This window comes from Ambystoma mexicanum, chromosome 3p, assembly GCF_040938575.1.
Source record: "Ambystoma mexicanum isolate Mex_15411 chromosome 3p, UKY_AmexF1_1, whole genome shotgun sequence".
Classification (NCBI taxonomy): Eukaryota; Metazoa; Chordata; class Amphibia; order Caudata; family Ambystomatidae; genus Ambystoma; species Ambystoma mexicanum.
In genome coordinates this window covers 1,108,051,075-1,108,071,860 of record NC_090925.1, presented here as the reverse complement: position 1 = coordinate 1,108,071,860, position 20,786 = coordinate 1,108,051,075, and the positions used below count along the sequence as shown (strand labels likewise).

The 20,786-nt window shown below is 45.4% G+C and overlaps 1 protein-coding gene across 2 annotated transcripts in view; it reads left to right on the top strand.

Annotated features, from left to right (window-relative positions):
• Positions 1-20,786, top strand: part of ARHGAP26 (Rho GTPase activating protein 26) — a 2,838,701-nt gene that overhangs the window by 723,962 nt on the left and 2,093,953 nt on the right. For both annotated transcript variants that reach the window (XM_069652460.1, XM_069652459.1), the window contains exon 7: positions 1,294-1,398. In XM_069652460.1, the coding sequence (XP_069508561.1) occupies positions 1,294-1,398 (105 nt within the window). The remainder of the gene's footprint in view (positions 1-1,293; positions 1,399-20,786) is intronic.

Genomic DNA, 20,786 nt, shown 5'->3' with positions numbered 1-20,786 from the left:
AACAAGAGCTATTCTGAGGGTTTGAAATAGAGGGGAGCTGGGAGTTATGTAGCTCCTGCTTATGTAGTAGAAGAACCTGGTTAGCTTGATATTAACAGCTACCAGGAGCTACCTTTGTCTCCCCATGCCAACTGATGCTGAACAAACACACATATGCAAATTTAACTCTGTACATTTGGGACAATCTATACATAAACATTATGACACTTCTATACAACATTTCAGGCATATGAGGTTATAAATAATGGACAAAATGAAAAGCTTGCATCTTATGTGGAAGTAAGATTTGCAGAACTCCTTGTACCCCAGAGGTAGCTCCTGGTCACTGCTTATTGATGGATACCCAGGAGCTGCTTTTAGCTCCTGCTTATCCAATCTTAACTTTGATATCTGTACCACGGGGGTACAAGGAGCTAATATACAGCGTTCTGCAAATCATACTTTCACATAAAATGAAATACTATCACTTTGTCAATTATGTATAACCCTTTAAGCTTTAAATGCCATATCGATATGTCCTAATGTTTATTTATAGATTGCCCCAAATGGTGCAGTATTAAATTCACATTGATCTGTTTATTCAGCATCCATTGGCCCGGGGAGCCAAAAGTAGCCCCTGGTAGCTGTTGGTTTCAAGCTGACCAGGCTCTTCTAGGCTAAACGCAGGAGTTAAAAAGTTCCCATCCCAGCTCCCCTCAATTTCGAACTGTGCATGGAGTTTGTATTTGATGTTGATATGTTTGTCAATGTGGTCTTTAAAAGGCTAGGAATATCTTTTTAGAACATCATATCTCTGTTTCAAACGGAGTCTGGCTTTGAATTTTAATCCTGATTGCATGGTTTATATGTTGTAATATTAATTGTTAATGTCTAATGCAGAATAAAATAGATTTCTTCTTCAGTTTGAAGACCCTCACTGAGTTTGGGACCTGCATTTAGCTTTGTTTGTTTTAACTAATTTTCCTTTAGAGCCTATTATTAATAGAGACATTCAACCATTGTTATAGAAGACTGCTTTCTTTATGGGAGTAATTGATGTGCAAGCTGCTTGTGAGAAATTAACATGGAGTCTTTTTCATGACTTGTAGCAACTGTCTGCTCTATATGAGGCAGCATGACGGGTAGTTAACTAAACCAGGTTCATTTACTTTTCTATGTGCATAATGATATAAGATTCAAGATTAGTTGCTTCTTTTTATTCCATGTAGAGTAGTTTATCCTTCATGATCACTACGACATTGTAAGTACTGTTGTCTGCCTTTCAACTTTTATTGTGTGTATTTTTTGTTGCAGTTACTTGCTTTCCTGCAAGGACTCTTCACGTTTTATCATCATGGCTATGAGCTGGCCAAGGACTTCAGCGACTTCAAAACAGCATTAACGATCAGCATCCAGAACGTAAGTTGGGTGGTGGGTATTAACAAAATATGTTGGGTGTTGTGCAGATTCTAGTCTTTGATTAGTTAATATGCTGCTTCCAGGTAATAGGCCTTTTAAGACACCCATCTAAGGTGATGGTGTCCAACTTATTTGTAAAGGCACAGTTAAGTCCAAAGGAAGCTTTGGATAAGAGTCATTGTTAGTTCTTGCTCATTCTGTTACTCTTTCCAGTGCTCATGTGCTGCTTAATTCTGAATGTTGTTGATGTATCCTGATTGTATATGCTTACTACCTTACAAGATCATTGATAGGTTGGATTGCCAGGGGAAGAAGCTTTTGACGCCTTCTCATGTAGCCTCCCCATCCCTTAGATGGGCCCCATGAGGCGTTTTTGCATCACTCAACTGTATCCTGCCTCACACTACCACATGTTCCTGTGGCCCAAGCTGCATGGCATGCGCTTTCTCTCCATGTTGACAGCGAGTACCCATGAAAAAGTGTCTGCCTCCAGTCAAAGGCTCTAACAGTTGGCCTTCTGTGCTTTTAAAGGTATCCATTATAGACGTCATATTCTCTTTCCAACACAACTGGGGCACCTTGTACAGAATGCTTAAAAAGCTAGTCTTTTGCTGAAGTAGCACCAGAGCCTACAGTTTGCTTTAGCAATTTTTATATAAAATGTGTGCCATGGGCAGTGTCAAGATGGAAGAGGAACCCCATACCAGCCTGGGGTAGGAGGTCTACCAGGGTGAATTCTAGATCCAGTCCTACCTCAGTGGTAGGGTTAAGAAGTTGGGAGAGGGGGTGACCAAAGGCCCTGAAAACCTCCTTGATCGTACCTTCAGTCTGATGGCTATGTACTCTCCATTCTGGACCGAGTACTTTGTTTCATTTCAGAACTAGCCAGCATGCACTGCCAGACCAAACAAGCTCAGCAGGCAGCAGCAGAACACCAACAACGTCCCAGTGGACTCCCAACAACTCTGCGCATGTCAGGGGATAGAGGGAGCACTAAGCGCTGCCTACAAGCAGCAGATCACTGACCTTTTAGCTAGTGGGAACTATCACAGAGACTGCTGAATTTCCCTCAGATCAAACGGGGGCAGGCCTAAGAGGGTTTTTTGTGCTTTTGCAATGCAACAACCCACCCCCTGGGGAAAAGACAGATGCATATTGAGCCCCAGAGCCATATAAAGCGCATTGCCAATAGGCAAGGGGTGGAAAGAGAAAAACAAGGAAGTCACAAGTATAAAAATCCTGTGAAAGCTGCAGAGCATGTATGGTGTTTGCGTGAGGTCAGGATGCATACAGGTGGACTGAGAGATATGGAGGTGGATGGAAGTTAGAGTGGAGCGATGAGTCGTCTGTGGAGTAGTTGGATAGGAGTGCTTGTGACAGGGTAGTACCTATTGACGAGAGTGTAGTTGTGATTGTGACAGTGCATGTGGGAGTGAATAGTAGTGAGGGAGGATGGATTGGAAGATTGTAGTAGATGGGCAGCGGAAGAGTGTAGAGAGTGCAAGCATAGCATGGGAAGAGATTGGAAAGTCAGTGGAATAGTGAAAGGTCTAGAGTGGAGAAGGAAAAGGTTGAGAGTAGGAGGGTGCAGTAATAGGAGGAGAAAAGGGCTATTGGTAGGTAGGACGGTGTGAAAGAACTGGAGGGACGGAGGACGAAAGAGGTAGGAGGAGAGAGAAAGATTAAAGAGACAACAGACGAGCGGGAGGGAGTTGAAGGTGAGGCGAGAAGGTGGGAGAGTAGGAGGAGGAATACCAAGCAGGGAGTAGGAAGAAGAAAGGGAAGAAGGCAATAATAAGACATAAGATTAGGGAGAGGGTTGAATGGTGGTGAGATGGCGATAGCGATCAGGGGAGTGTCTGAGGGAAAACAGGCCCATTCATTCTTGAAGACTATTTATGGAAAGAACTGCAGTAGGGTACCTCTTTGGAAGTCCCAGAGGGAGTCTGCTAGATAAGGTCTAGGCCTTGAGGCCTTCCTACCGTGAATAGGCTACTCCAGATAGTAGGGGCTACCGATCTCCAGATTTCAGTTTCACCTTTGGTGTTGGGGAAGCCGATGTTAGTGTGGAATATGTTACGGGGAATCTGAGGGACCAGCTAGAAGACCCCTTTACTCATATTACCCTGCAGCTAACACCCCCGCATTACAACCACCCAAGAAACCTGCTCATAAAAACCCTTTATACCATCTATCAGATTTGTGGATTTCTTAAGACCATCTATGACAATAAAGATTTGTATGCAGAATCACTTGATGGAGATGCCTGGACACTTTTGCTTCTGGGGCACCTGTTTTGGGAGGTGTAAGGGTTCAGAATGAAGGCTCTTACACAAAGGTGACATAACTTTGTTTATAAACTTGTATTAACCAGTCCATTTTGTCCTGAAAGCTAAGAGGGGTTTCCCTGCCTCAAGGAAAAATATGAAATGTTAGGATGTCAAACAGTCCCTGTCATGTCCAAAAACCCTGCTTCTGACCCTAACACTAATAACTTAAAATAACATGCAAAGACGATCTGTCCAGAATTTAAAGTGATAATGACAGTTCTTGCTAACAGCTTATCTCCTCCGCATGTGATTTTCTTTATCTTCTTGGGTCACAGACCCCATACCTTCTTGAATGTACTTTACTGTGTTCTTAGATTTGTATATGGGTGAGAGTCCAAGACTCGCAATGCTGTATTAAACAGCTTGGTTTACTCTCCTACCAAGTGTATATTTTCTTCTGATCTCTCTCTTACTTTCAGGATCCCAGAGTTTCTTATTCTCTAGTTCTCATCTGGGTGCGGTACCTAGATTCGCAAACGCTTGGTTTACTCTCCTGCAAAGCATATGATTTCTTTTGGACTGTCTGTGTTTCTCTCTGGTTCCCAGACTCTCTTATTCTCTGGCTTTCATATGGGTGTGGGTCCCAGACTCGCAATGCGCTGTCGCAATAGTTTGGTTTACTCTCCTGGTAAGCATAGGTTTCCTTCTGTACTGTGTGTTTCTCTCAGTGTCCCATACCCTCTTATTCTCTGGCTCTCATTTTGGTACAAGTCCCATGCACGTAAATAATGTCTATTGCCTGCTTGATTTACTCTCCTGCCAAGCATACACGTGTTTCTTCCTTTCTCTTGTGTTCCTGGGGTCCCAGACCCTCTTATCTTGTGCTCTGTCGTTCTTCCCCGACTCCTCCCAGACCCCTAGCACCTCTCGGTCTGCCTGCATACCTGTTTGTGTGGGTCGTCTCTTCTGAGCACCGGTGCTCTGCTGTTAGGCTCTGGCAGTGTTTGGGTGTTCTCTCTCATCGGTTTCACCCCCACCTGTCAATTCTTCCTTCGGCTGGACCTACTGTCTCCAGCCACATTTGGGTTCTCCTTCTCATCGACGGCTGCCCCGCCAGTCGCTGCTCCCTTATCGAGCTGCGCTCTTGCTTTCAGGTGGGTTGCCAGACTTTGGGCGGCCCAAAGGGTTGTTCGGGCAGTGAATTGATTAGCTTGTTCTGCCTGGTCTACCTTTGTGCTCCCATCCGGCTCTGCGCATGGTGTCTCCTGGAGTGTTTCCCTGTTCGCCTGGTAAGCATCTCCCGGGTTTTCTCATCGGAGGATGGCTCGCTCCATGTTGGTTTGCCTCTGTACTTTTATATTCCCTTTGACCAATCAAATGCCGTGAGAGACTAGACCGTTCACTCCAGTTCTCTGGAGTGATCTTCGTACTCCTGGTCATCATCTTCTTCACAGTACTTGTATTGGAGAAATATGGAAAGCAACTTGTATTTTCAGGGCCGCTAGTCAGGTCTAACATACTCGGCTGGTTAATCTTACGAAAACAGACATTGGCACTGGTTGAAAAGAAGGAAGGAGCGTTTGGCTAGGGGGTTTGGGGGCTTAACAAAGCGTAGGTATACAGCAGCCTCCAGGGATGTTCGTCCCTAATCCCCTAATGGGCTTCCTCTCCCATGTGATCTTCCCTCTGTGCACCACCCCCAGGGGGACTATTGTACTGTGGACGCGCCACCCTGGCTCCATGAGAAAGGTCTCCTCACTAGGGGTGAAGAGGTGACATCCACAGATCCGTCACATAGGACTTGTCTTTTTTGGTAATATGAAACTCTGATAGATTCTAACGATCTTCCAAACACACAATGTAGTTGCTCTCTTTATTGGAAGGCCCTTTAGATTGCTTCATTGTTGAGGGAGAGATGGGCATGAGGGTGTTTTTAAACAATTTCAATATTAAATATATCCAAAAGCATAGTTCTTCTGAATTGGTTTTGGGGGCTTTCCCAATTGAATGAAGGTTTATAATTGTTTGGGGTGAGCCATTGTCTTTTCCAAGAACAATTTTCTTTATGTTAGGGACTCCATGGCATCCCTGAAAAACATGTAAAATGTAAACTATACCATACCCTATTTAAGACGCACAATAACCCATTGAGCATAGGTTTGGACTTGCTCTGCATGGGCCATAATCTATGTATGCTTCTTCAATGTGGGTGGTTAGTTAGCTTAGTTTGCCACAGCCCTTTACCACAAGTTCACAATTCTCTGTATGTTCTCTCTGGTCATCTGAGTTTTTTTTCTTCTTTTTTTTAAAGTTTCTATATTTCGCAATCCTCCCCAGACAGGGTGATGGAAAAGAGTACACACTTTTACAGAAGGCACTATTTGCTTTCATGAAATGTAAACAAAGTGCAGAAAAGATACATCTGCACCATGAGGTATCACTTAAATACAGATTTCAGCTGCAACAGCACAGAGCTTGTTTTTTAATTATAAATGGTTTTCAAATTGATTGTAATCAGGTGGATGTAACCTTATCAATTTGAGCTTGTTGCAAAGCTGGTGCACTACAACTTTCACGGAGGAAACTGGGATCTAAATTCAGATTTGATGAGCAGGAGCTAAAACCAGCTCCTGAGTATCCCGTATTAGCCAGTGACCAGGAGCTACCAATGGGGAACTAGGAGCTAAACCTAGCGTTCTTCAAATCTAACTTCCACATAAGGTGCAAACCTATCGCTCTGTCTATTATTTATGACAAATGCAGAGAGTTAAAATCACATAGATGTGTTTGTTTGGCATCAGTTGACCCAGGGAGTCAAAAGGTAGCTCCTGGTAGCTGTTTGTGTCAAACTAACCAAGCTCTTCTAGGCCACATGCAGGAGCTAAATAGCTCCCATCTCCCCTGTATTTCATACCTTCAGGAAATATTGTAGACGTTTACAAATGTATTTTCATGCTAAAAATGCTAACCCATTCTTTCAAATCAGCCTGAACTCCACCTAAAGTTACCATTGATGTCTTCCCATTAACAGCAGTTATCTCTAGTCACTAATGCAGTTCTTTACATAATATTTTGCAAATGGCTGTTGTACTCTCCTTCTCCTTCATTCCCACTCTTCACATCGAGCTGGAGCCCTCCCCTCTGCCCTCCAGCACCCTCCATCTGCACTGGACGTGAATTTCTCAGTCTGCTCTGCTGGGGGTAAGGAACAGAGACTATTAACTTTGACTTCCGTGGCTGATGTGAGTGACTGAATCTTTGGTCGGAATTTGCACGTTTCGTTTGTGCAATTGTTCACTTGGCTGGTGTGTCCAGCTTGAAGCACCCGCGCTTTTGTTGTTGCGTTACACTATTATTTCATCTGCTTCCCTGCCTGCTACCACCATGCATAAGGCCCTCCAAGATGGCCGTTCGTCATTTTGCCATTGAATTTGTTGCGAATTGTTCCTGTTTTGTGGGCCAGCTCCTGCCCCCCTCTGCCATTGGTTGCCATTGGCCCCTTTAGCCAATGGCTGCAACGGGGAGGCGGGAGTCGGCCGCATCACCTAAGGCCCACAACGAAGGCCCTGTCTACCCCTGTCCACCATGGTACGCCTCTAGCCACCCCTTTCTGAGTCCCTGCTGCCCCCCTCCAGTGTCTCCAGGTCCCCCCTGCCCCCTCCAGTGTCCATGTCCCCCAGGATCCCCTCCAATGTCTCCATGTCCCCCTGCCCCCCTCCAGTGTCTCCATGTCCCCCTACCCCCTCCAGTGTCTCCACTTCCCCCTTCCCCCCTCCAGTGTCCATGTCCCCCAGCCCCCCTCCAGCGTCCCCATGTCTGCCATGCCTCCTTCCAGTGTCTCCATGTCCCCTTCCAGTGTCCTTTCCTTAGCACTTACTTTTATCATCGGTCCTTGGACCTCTGATAACTGCTTGTCTGTCCCCCTTTTCCCTTCTTGTCTTCTCCCCACCCCAGCTCTATCTTTAAAAGTCATTGACCTTTAATGGATAGTCATTTGTTTGGTTCCTCTCCTTACCCCTCCCCCCCCCGCCTTCCCCACACCTCCTCTTGTCACTCTTGCACTGCAACAATTGTCGTCAGGCATAGTAATGTTACTGCTAGTTTTGTCTCCTTTTTTCCTCCCTCTCTTCTCCCTTATTGTTTTATGCACTTGTATTATCTGTTATGATTTAATCGTTTTTCACATTCTGATCTGTTTCAAGGACTTGTAAGAATGTTACTGTATTCTCCCATGTTTCCTCCCTCCTTGAAGCGCTTTGAAACACATTGTGTATAGGCGCTATACACATAATCAATCAATCAATCACGTTCACTCACTAACCTTACATGCACACTCACACCACTCTACCACTTTCTCTCACCGGCCAATACTTCACCTTTTCTATACATAGCTTTTCATACTCCTCTACACCGGTCTTCCTCCTTTGGGTTTCTTGGTCCACCTCCTCCTCCTTTGATCTCACACAAACAACCCAAAGCCTCCTGTTTCATGTGCCCTCTTTTGTCCTCCCCCCTCCTTCTTCCATTGGTTCTCCCCTTCTGATTCCTTGGGCCAATTAATCCCTGTCTGTCCCTCCTGGGAGGTTCTGCAATCATCAGAATGCATATAAGTAGGGGGAGGTCTAAGTCCTAACCCTTCCATTAATATGGGTCCACCAACGCCTTTCAGTGAAGTCCCACTATTTTCATTTTGAGTGAGGGCTTTCCAAAGTCCATGGGATTGCATTCTTGGTTGAGGAGCCACTCCGAAACTGTGTTACAAGTAAGCATCGGTTCATCCTGGATAGGATGGTACTGTGTCGGGAAGCCTGTCTGTGGCTCTGTTTCAGGTGGGTGCTATTGTCGTATGGCGTGGTTTGCAATGTTCCGCGTATGCGCAGGCACTGTTTGGGGTCACACTTGTATTGTTGTGCAGCTGTTTCCTTACATAGTGCAGATGGTTCGGATATGCTGGTATGCAGTCACCTTTGGGGGCTTTTGTGTGCTGTTTTCCACTCAGTTCACCAGTCGGGCTGCTGGTATTCATGGTTCTCTAACATAAACAGAGAAGATGGACAGCATCTTGTCGTAGAGGTATTGGGTAATTAAGAGGGGTACTAGGCACAAAAAGAAGGAACAGGAACTGGGACCCTGCGAACTGTCAGCTTCCCCCTCTGGAGTAGGATTGGCTCTGGCTTCCACCCTGGTAGGCCCTTCACCCCAGTCTGAGAGGGGTCCCAACCCTTTTTGACAGGGTCAGGCTATTCAGCATGTCACATGGTTAGTTCAGTTTTCAAATGCAACTGTGAAGGTGCCAGTTTTCACTTTGTGGAGTGTAGATTGTTCCTTGGATTGGGAGGCAAGCTTGGCAGGATGGCATTGTGCAACTTCAGACATGCATGGCTTGTCGAATAGTGAGCAAATCATTATTGATCTTTGCTGAGAATGTTTCCTGGCATGCCTTGATGCATGTGGGGCAGGAAGGAGGGACTGCAGAATAAATTGGCAATCCATAGTGTAACACTGTGGAAGGTTCCAGGCCCGTTTATCAATACAATATTACAATATTCTTGCTTTTGATATAGCTCCTAAAATGCATGTGCTAGGATCCTGGTTATCTGTCAGCAAAATTATCTTAATTTGTATCACTTTTCTGAGTGAGAAGTTGTTTTTTTCTGGTTTGTCCCCAACATAGGGGAACCTAATATGTGATCAGAGTGACAACGATGCCACCATGGGCTCTGCTTCAAATGTGAGTGCTAGTTTTCTGAAACCCTTGACCTTAAATTACAAGGATTTGTCAGTTCAGAGACAAGACTGATTATAATCCAGCAAAGTGCCCTGGAGACCTCTGTAATTCCAAAGTCCTCAAGATGTGTGCTGACCCCTTATCGCATTTTGTTACACACAAAATCAATGCATCTGTTAGTACCTCTTTCATCCCAGACAGTTTGAAGCAGGTCTGGGCCACATCCCTTTTAAAGGAGCCCTATCTAGACACAAATACATTTGCTAATTACAGGCCCATTTTACATGTTCCTTTCCACCTGAATATTCTGAATAAAGCTACTGCTACAGGACTGTTCAGAATCCAAGCAGCTCCTAAGGGACAGGCTGTATGGCTTCGTCCTTCTCAAAGCACTGACATTGTGCTACCTGATGATGAAGGCAATATAGGAATGCTTATGCTGCTGGATTTATCAGAAACCAACCTTTGATACCTTTGACCATATTATTGAAACAGTTGAGAGATGGACTTCAGCCTCTGATAATGCCGTCGCTTGATTGGAGTCCTTCTGGTTTTACCGAAGTTCAATCAAGAGTGAAGGTTAAAAAAATGCTGGTCTATTTCTGAGGTTTTGACATTTGGTGTACTACAAGGATCGTGCGTCGTTCTTCTGCTTTTTAATTTCGATGCAAAAACCCTTGCATCACCTGTTGGTCAACCTCTGAGTCCGGTTTCACAACTATTTTGACAACACCCAGATCATATTCCAACTAAAGGGTTGATATGAGGACAATGTGAAATTTGTTCAGTCTGTTTTTCCAAGAGGTTCATATATTGGATGTGTGGCGAGCCAGGTGGAGGACATGGACTCTCTGAGGGCATTTTGCAAGATGCTTTATTAAAATAAAATTATAAGGCCCATCTTTCCATATCACTATGGCTGGTCACCATCTATGTTACTAACTAAGTTGCTAGTCAGTCATGCGTAAATGTCCAAAGAGATGAATCCATTGTCCAAAGCTAAGCTCACTGACTCTACCACTTTAAAAACTAACTTTAACCATGAGACCGACTCCCTTCTTCTGGGAAATACTTCTAGTATCAGTCTGTTGGATTCTTGATTAATACAAAATCCTTAAATCGTTTCGATGTGAATTCTTTGATCAATTTCTGTAACTCTTCAAATGGGTTTGTGCCTTTTTCCTTCTCTTTGGCACTTCCTTTCGGGGATCTTTTTGAATATCTATTTACTGGGCTGCTGGTATCAGCATAGCTTTGGGCAATACTATTCCTCCGTTAGGCTCTCCCTCCTGGGGATTTATCATTCCACTGGTTCGGGTCTACTTGATTCTGTGCCTGATTTTATTGACTATTTCCTTTGAAGTTTGTCTCATAATGTTCTCTCTCTTCTCTATTAGGTGCTTCTTGCACCGTGTGTCGTGTTTCTTTCCCCTTTTCCCAAGGTGTGATTATCCACAGTACTTCTCTTCCTATATTAACTCTTGAATAATCCTTTCTCTTGTATCATAAGATTTTGAGTTCATCAGCTTGAGATTTAACTCTATCTCGTTATTTTCACCGAGACCAGTGGTTTGCACTGCATAATGATTTCCCTGAGGCCTTCCATTAATCCTGTTCTCCCTGTTACCTTTGTGTGTGAAGAGGAACATCCTCCGGAGCCTTGTACCTCGGGGACCACTTCTCTGGTTTTGCTTCTCTGGTTTTGCTCTGACGTTGACTGCTCTCTGTCGGCTTCCTCACGCTCTACTTTTGTTTTCTCATCTCAGTTTCATGGGCTGACTGGACACCCTGTTGTGAGGTACCTGCAATGGTATTGATGATGTTTTGGTGACCGCTTGTCCACCACGGACCCTCACCACCACCCTCTTCCGAGTTCCTCTCTCCCCAGTTTCTCTCGCTCGTGACTCGCCGTAGCTTTGGCATCCCACTTTCCAGTGTCGGGTGAGCTAGAAAAATGCAAGCTTCCTTGCTTACTTTCACTCTGCAGGTGTTGTACTGGCTCGGGGGCTTCCCTTTCCGCCATAAGCGTTCCTCTTGCTGTCTTTGTGTTACGCAGGCCAGGACCTCTCCTCATCTGCGTGTATACTCTCCCCTCTCTGGCTGCTCTGCCTCAATCTTCAAGTACACGTTATTTGACGTACTCGTCCTGGTGAATTGAATATATAGATTTTAAGGGGCATGTTCTTTTCTTATGTGATAATGATGTCCATCAAGTGTTTCTTAATCCCAATCTTGGTGTTTTAACAGTTTCTAGTATTGTGGAGCATCTCATGTATGCCACGGTGCACATATCTTTAGGGAGTTCCTCACAGGAATGGGACTCCTAGACCCCTGAGGGAGAGTCTATCCCACTGAGTTCCCACTTGCCTCGACCACTGGGGACTGTGTTGTGGAGCGGGCTCCCCTCCCTAGCCTCACAGGGTGGAGCTCCCCATGGGGAGAAGGGACAAATTCCCTCGATTCATCACAGTTGTCAAATTGGTTTGGCTGTCATCAGGTCAAAAAATAGATAGTTCTGATTCCTCCATCATACATACTTTGGAAAGAGGTATCTGTTTTTGTCAATCTCTCCTTGTCAAATTGTTCTGTTAGTTCTGAACTGAGCAAAAACACTCGGGGTAATATTGTAATCCTCATTGTCACTGGCACCAGATTTTAGTTTCTTGATTAGCTCTACTGACTATTGTTCTGAAACGGCTTCGACCCCTTATATCGGACTCTGGTTGTGCTACTAAAGCGAGGGCCAGTCATCAGAATAACTGTTTTTGTGCCTGATCCACTGAAAGTATAATCTGCAGATCCTTCAAAATATGACTTCACACATTTTTATATAAAGTATTAGGTGAGACCACATGACTCCAGTTTTAAAACTGTTGTTCTGTTTGTGGCAGGAACACATTTGAATTTCTAACTATGATCCACAAGACCCTTTACGGTTGTGCCTCTTCATTTAGGAGTACATGGTTTGCCTGGAATTCTCCCAGCAGACCTCTTAGATTGGGGGTCTGTAAACTAAGGCTCTAAAGAGGTTTTGGACTACTGCTGATAGTATGGTCTTATACCGCTCCTCCCTATCTGTTTCCTCTATTTTAAGTTTGTTTTCCTGAGCACAGGGAAAACATTTTTTGGTAGTAGTTCCCACCGTTACTGAAATTGTATCGATTCAGGTCTTGCAGTCGATCTTGTGCTCACCTAGCCACATACTTGTCAGGAGATGCACAGGACTCCCTAAGTAGCTTTAGAGGCTGTTATGTTGCTATAAAGGGACTGGCTAATAGAGCGGGCGGGTAAACAAGAAGCAAAACAGATAACTTGCATGAACAGGAAGAAAAGGCAGATCGCAATTGTGAACATGAAGGAATGGGAACTATCTACTGGACAAACGAGGAATCCCACTAAGCATATGCACCGTTGGGATTTGAGACTACCCACAGAAATAAGGGAAGCTCAATGGCTCTGTGCAAGTTACTCTTACAGTCACCACACCTTGCAATTCCATGCAAAGGGGCAGGAAGAGTGGCTTATGTATCTGAACCGTAAGGCAAACATGGAGTGTACTCACACGAGGCAAGCTTGTGTGGGTCCAGCTGGAACATACAGTAAATACGTTCCGGGGAACAGCAAGCAACACACTGTTACATGAAATACACTATAGACTACAGATAGGACAAGACAAAGGAAGGGGCAGAGAATGCCTCCTGGTGTTTAGGAGCCAATCGCTGTGCAAAGGAATACACGGAGGCACGGGTGCAGACACCATAAAACACTTGCCAAACACTAAGGGGCTGATCCACAGAAGCGTTTTATAATGGTGCATCCCATAGGAAAAAGCTCTGTGTATCACGCCCTTAGTGTTTGGTAAGTGTTTTATGGTATCCGCAGAATAGCAATGTAGGAACTAAGAATGCAGAAAACTGTAGTACGGAAGTGTTCCAAGGTAACCAAAGCAAATAACTGGCACAAGGTAACAGAGACAAGATACTGGTGAGAGGTAATTGAGCAGGGCTCTGGTGCAAGGTAACTGAATCTAGATAATGCAAGCAGGCTGGAAAACTGCACTGGGAACAAACTATGCAAGGAAATGCTGTTGAACACAGGACTAGAATTAAGTGGGAAAAGTACAAACCAAAGCAAGATAAATAGAGACTGACAAACTGGCTAAAGCTTAAGAGTAAATACCCCCGAAAGAGCGAGGAAAGGGCAGTGCAGTGAGCAGAGCAGGAGCCTGAATAGAAACAATGCAAGGCTGAAAGCTGCAGGAACAGAGCCCAATAAACAGGGGCTGTGAGCCAACGGAAATACGCACGAGAACGTTCTTCCATCCCAGGATCATCACATATGATGCGAACGACAACCACCATTCATTGTCCATCTTGTATAACCAACCATACCTGTGGGGATGCATAGAGCTCCCTCAATAAGATGATACTTTCAACACTGTGATGGATGATGCAATCATCTGCATTCATCTCAAGGCTGCCGAAAGTGATGCTGGTCCTCAAATATTGCAAAACATCCACTCTATTAAGGTGGTGATTAAGAAAGTGGCTAGCGAGTATACTGAGCTCCACATAAATGTAGAATCCATGAAAATGCTAACCCGGGACACGTTTCTTTAGGTTTGCCCACTGTATGATTTACTTTGTGTGCTTTTTGCAGAGGATGCGCACTTACTATTCACATGCCTCCCCTAAAGAATGTCCCCAGATCTGTTATGAGTGGAATGTGCTATCAATGCAAGATGTTATTTGTTGACTTGTGTTCTACCCCAAACATTTTAATCTGGCTTTGCCAGCATGCATGCTGCTTATGACAATCTGCCTTATCACGAGTTTGGCGGTAATCCTTAAATGCGGCGGTAACGCTATTACGGCTGCATTTAAGGGTCTGCCAAATCACGAGTTTGGCAGGATTTAGAGCTGGGGGTAAATACGCTGTGGATTTTCAGATTTTCGGTGCTATTACCGCGCGCTTATAACGCTGACGGTAGGAGTGCCGAAAATTCCCCATTGGGCCCAATGGGGAATTACCGTTCGCCAAACCCATGATCCGCGCTAATAATGCAGGGGGGTTTGGGGGTAATTCTAATAGCCCCAGCTGTATCCCAGTGGTATTACCGCCAGGATACCACCCAAGTCATGATGAGGCCCAATATGTAAATGGGTAGCGGATTCATCAGGGTTGCACCCCCACAGGGGGATCTTCAGTTCCTTCACATGCCCCTACCACTTGGGTTCGTTCTGGGGTTATCCGCAGTTGTGGAAAATTGCTCTGTGGTAGCATCACAGAGATAATGAAAGCTTTTCTCCTGTTTCACAGGATGCTGGCCCTTCTAGAAACTAGCCTTTACTTCTAATAGATTGCTTCCTCCCACAAATTCCTCTACTTTGATATCCAACTCCCAGCGCAACTGCCTTTCTGAAACTTTTCTGCCACCCAGGGGCACAGAGTGGCTCCATGTCAGCTCCTCCCAGTGCCTCTTCATGCCCTCTGGCGGACATGTCGTCGAGGCCAGTATATATTGAGGAATCTCACCTCATGACCTTAGATCCGTTTTTAAAGCTTTATTTTATTTTCAAAGTAAACTCCACCAGCCAATATATTCATGCCATGATACAACTCGATTGGTGAGCCAGATTTCAGGTTCACATTTTTCAAACCATCCCCGCAACACCTCCCCTATCTCCCCCTTCCCGTTCTCCAACTCCCAAACAAACTTTAACTTTGGTGGTAACTTTGCATAAATATAATAGTCTCTTTGCACTCTGGGGATCAGGATTAGTCCTTTGCCTGTATCACTGTGGTTTCCCTTTCTTGTGTCCAGTCCGCTCTAATTTTAACTCACAGTACCGAAAGTGTATTATGGGTTTTTGAAATTGTTGGTCTCTTTCAGCTACGAAACTTTGGTATTTACCCATTGCCAATGCACATACTTTTTCCATGGCTTTGATGCCCCACATTTTGACCCACCACATTGCTAGTATTGGTCCATGTTCCGATTTCCAGTTATGTGCCACAGTAATCCTTGCAGCGGTGAGCATATGGGTAATTAGTGTGGCCCTTGCGTCATATAGACCCTCTGCTACCACTCCCAAATGGGATCACCTTTGGATACATAGGTAGCTGCACCCCCAATATCTCTGGAATGTGGCTCAGTATTTCCTTAAACGTTTTTGCCTTTGGGCACAACCACCACGTGCCCCAGCTGGCAACACCCCCTCCAACATTTGCTCGAAAATGTCCAGGTTCATTGTATGCAGTCTATGTGGGGTCATGTACCATCGCATATATATCTTATATGCCGACTCCTTTATCATAAAGCATCGGGGGCCTTTCTGCATCCGCCCCCATATCTGCCCCCATTCTCCTTCTGTGATAGTTACCCCCAGATCCTGGTCCCATTTACCCATGTATGGTAACATGTCCCCTGCCTCTGCCCCATCTAATAGGCGGAACAGCCTCAAAATGCCTTTCTTGGGAACGCCTTCCTTCATTGTGAGTTCCAAACCCACTGGGGATAAATTGGCCGCTGCTCTACACTCTTTGGTTGTGACCCAATGTCTGATTTGCGTATAGCAGAACCTTTCTTGTTCGGGTAGAGATGATTTAGTTTTGCACTCCTCGATTTGCAGGGAGGAACTGCTTTGAAAGAAATCTCTTTGGGTCAGTGTGGTCTGCCATTCCCAGTTTGCCCAAAAGCCTGGTGCCCTCCCTGGAGTGAAATCGTTATTGTGTCCCACTGACGTAAAGGGGCCCCACCTTGGCTTGGGTTTTTTCATCCAGAGTGCTTTGTCCCAGTAACGGAGAGTGTTTGTTGTCGATTCTAGCTGAGGACCCCTGATTTAGCGTTCAGGAACCCTACACACCCCAATGGAATGTCAGTAGCCTGTTTTTGTAGCTCACACCACCCCCATTCCATGCCTTGTGAGGTCCAGTGTAGCATTGGTGTCAAATGCGCTGCCGTGAGGTATCAAGACTTTTCTGGGACCACCAAACCCACCATTCCTAGACCCCAAAACAGTATTCACCTGGCCACTCGAGGCTTCTTACCTCCCCAGATGAACTGGGATATCCCTTTCTGTAAGCGTGCAATCATCTTGGGGGGAATCCATATCGGGAGACATATAGAAATCTGGGCAGAAGGGTCATTTTGACAGCCGTGATGCGTGTGAATCAGGAGAACTCCTGCAGTTCCCACCTCTTTAGGTCCCCCTGGAGGTTTTTCAGGAGCTTGGGACGTTGGCGGTAAAAACTCCCTTTGTGCGTGGGAGTTATTTTTACCCCCAGGTATTCTAGAGATTCCCGTTCCCAAACCAGTGGGTAGGACTTCTGCCATATTGCTACGTCTGCCTGGTCCTCCGTGATATTAACTGCCTTGGATTTTGCATAATTAATGCAGAAGCCTGAGGCCCCTGCAAAGTCCCCCAGGAGGTACAACACCTTCGGAAGAGTACACCCGGTATTTCTCTGGCACATCAGTACATCATCTGCGCATAATGCTATTTTGTGTTCTCTCCCTTTCACAACTACTCCCTTTATTGCTGGTTCTGCCCTGATTACCCATGAACAGGGCTCCATGGCCATAGCAGAAACCAAGGGTGAGAGTGGACACCCTTGTCTGGTGCCCCTCCAAATGGGTATAGGTTGCAAACTTCTCCCATTCACTTGTAGTTTCATGGATGTGGTCTGAAAATTGGCCAGGATCATCCATATAAAGGTCTCCCCACAAACCCTCTCGCGTAAATTTAAGGTAGTTCCATTCCATGCAATCAAACACTCTTGTAGCGTATAATGCCAACATTAAACATTTCTGTCCCGTCCTCCTGCCCCATTCTGACACATTTATTGCCCTGCGGATATTTTCCTGTGTGTCTACCCATTATAAACCCTGCCTGGACCGGGTGGATAATTTTGGATAGAATAGTCATTAATCCAAGGGAGAGGCTCTGTGCACATAGTTTAGCATTCCCATTGAGTAGAGAGATGGGGCGATAGCTGGAACATGAGGTGGGATCTTTTCCTGGCTTTAGTAGTAGTATGATCGTGGAATGGCCCATATCCCTGGATACTTCTCCTGTATCCCTTATATGGTTGACTACTCTAGTCAGAGGGCCTGTCAAGAGGGTTTGAAACGTTTTATAGTATTCATTCCCAAACCCGTCTGGTCCGCAGGCCTTGTTCCTAGTTAACAAACTTATTGCCCTGCTGGTTTCCTCCTCACTGAAGGGAGCTTCCAGTACCGCTCTGTCTGCCTCTGTAATCTTTGGGATATTAAGACCTTCCAAAAAAGCCAGTTGGTCCTCTTCCTTCAGTCCCTCCCCTGCTATGGCCCTAGAGTAGAAGTTGTGGACAATTTCCATCTTTTTGACCTCCCCTCTTCTCCAGATTCCCTTTCCCATTCCTCAGTTGTGTGATGTAGTTCTTTGCTTGCTGTTTTCTAAGCTTTGCTGCCAGAAATGTATTTGCCTTGTCCCCTTTTACATAGTATGTTTGTTTTGTTTGTATCAATAATTGCGCCGATCTGTCTGCCAGATGTGCTTCCAATTTGGCCCTGGCCTTCATCAGAGCCCTCCAAGCCCTCTAGGACCCCGTGTCCTTGTGCACGCCATCGGCTTCTTTAACCCCCTTTTTGAGTGCTATCCTCACCTGCTCTTTCCCTCTCAAGTATATGGACATCTTGGCTATAAATTCTCCCCTCATGACAGCTTTGCTAGCGTCCCATTCCACTTCCCAGTTCGCTTCCTCTGTCATTCTCCCTAAAGTAATGTCTTAAGGTATCCTCCATATGGGCCCTAAATATTGGGTCACTTAGTATCAAGGGATTCAAGAGCCACGGTTTCCACCCCTCCGGTGCTGCGGTCAGGGTTTCCAAATGAAGGATCACTGTAGCTTGATCCGATAGGAATCTTGTCCCTATTTCAATGTCTTTCATCTGGGGTATGAGCGTATCAGAGACTAAGATCATGTCTATGCGGGAGAATCCCCCATGGACTACCGAGTAATGTGTGTATGCCCTTGACTGAGGTTGAAAAAATCGCCAATCCTCAATAAGGTGTAGTTCCCTAATAAATTTCGCCAGCGCCTGCCTGTGTCTGCCATCTGCCTTTGTTGGGGGAGGAGTCTTGTCCATTTGTGGGTCCATCACGCAGTTAAAGTCCCCCCTACTTACACCTTACCCAGACACCACCCCAAGATTTTCCTCCATTATTTGGTAAGGAAGTGCTCCTGTTTATCATTGGGGCCATAGATCGCCACCAGCATCACCAATTAACCTCTTAATGATACTCCTACCACCAAGTATCTACCCTCTGGGTATTTGTGTGCGACATGTTTGACAAATTTAGCTTCTTTCACGATCAGAATCGCCACTCACCATTTTTTAGCCCTTCTGGAGGTGAAGAATAGTTTGGGGAATTTTTTATGTCTGAGGCACGCCTCATCTTTGGGGAGCAAATGTGTTTCCTGTAACCAGGCTACCGTGGTGTGCAACTCTATCAGGCACCTTAATATGGAGCGCCTTTTAACCGGGGAATTTAAGCCCTGGACATTTAGGGATACCATATGTAGGTTGTTCATCATCCTACCCCTGTTCTATCCCCTTCAGTATCTCTCTTTGGCCCTCTTCTTCGAGTGCCTACTTGGACTTCTTGCACCACCATTCCATCCCTAACCCCAATCCAACACATCACAACTAACTATACCCACCTTCTCTTCCCTACGCCCCCTCAACTCACCCATAACAACTTATTCTTCTTCCACTGGGTATCCATGCCACCTAGGATGAGGGCTTGCCCGGTCTTTCTCTTCTTTCCCTCCCTTTCAACCCCTGTTCATGTAGCTTCTGAGTGTCATAATGTCTCGCCCCTGTCTTGCAGGGCTGCAAGGCAGGGAGCACAGCGCTGTGGAACAGGAGCGGGTTCAGCAAACAGGACACTGCAGAAATCCAAGGATCAAAGCAAGAAAGGGCTGGAAGCAAGCTCAATGCCAGAGACCTGTGCTCCTGCAGGCAACTGCTTATATACTGACCTGCCCTGTGCTGAAGCAGGCTAATTAGAAGCACCTGGAGCAGCACACATGAAGGTAATTGGTCTCCTCCCTTTCTGGTCCTGACAAAGTGAAAGCTGCACTGATCTCTAAGGCTTCTGGGGATTGTAGTTCTAAGACTGCTGCATACGAATAGCCAGAGAATGGGAACTGCCACACGGTGCATTATGGGACATGTAGTTTGTGAAATTAAATAAGGAAGTTTCAAAGTCTTGCAAACGGAAAGTAAAGACAAAAATATGAATAGGCATTGTCTAGGGAGTATTCCGTAGATGAATGAGTCCCAAATACTCCAACATGGGTGCTAATTGGTGCGCCAGTGGCACAGTTGTGACAAATCCTAAGAATCTAACTGGTCCTACCACTTTAGAAAAATACCTAACTTCAAAGAAAAGGGAAGTTTGTTCCATAGCCTCGGTGTGGACTTCTTCCAGGCCCAATTATAGTTGACTTGTTTTCAGTCTAAACGTTCTTGTAAATTGTCTTCACAATTTTAGTATCAAATCCTTTTGAAAAATTAACAACGGTCTTCTGTAAGGGTTTCCGTCACCCTCAGATGAGGAAACCGTTCCTTATCTTTAAATGTTACAATCCCTCCAGGTCGACTTGAAAATACATCTCTTTCTTTCCCACCTTCGTAGTGTTGGGACTTCCCAAACATCTGTGAGCTCTGCAGTTAAGTCTTATCTCAGTATACATTTTAGCTCAGGGTTCTTGCCCAGTTGGATAATGCTGCTTCCTGTGTTTTATGCCCTATGCTGTCCATGTTATAGAGTACTCTGCTTCCCGAACATGGGGCCTCTGACACTCTTTGGTGGTTACTTTAACTTTAATATACAGCTTCTGTATATTTTCCCACTCTTATTCAGTGAGTGATGTGTGCCTGTCCCACTCTTTTGACTTGGAGTGCTTGGTCGGCTATTCCAGCCTTGTATTATATTGTTCGTATCCCGTCTCTCTACGGCTCAGAGGGCCAGGTGTCCATTACACTCTCTTAACTAATCGTAGTATTGGTGACTATTCCAGCCTTTCAGTACAATGTGCTTATTATTTGCTCTCTGGTTCAATGGAGCTGTGTGCCTGTTACATTTGCTCTGGGTTTCGTACTGGCGTCGGTTTCTGTGCTCCTGAAAACCCACTGTCGGGTATCTATTTCGCCTCCACAGATACGTAGTGTCTCTCTCTCTCCGATGGTGCTTCTCGTGGTGGGAAAGACGCCTGTCGATGGGCTCTCAGGCTCCCCTTTCTTCATGGGTCTAAGCATTGGTTATTGGGCGCCAGACCCACCACTGGCCTTTAGTAGTCACGCCCTCTGGGAAGGCATTTGTCTTTCCGTCCTGTCTCAC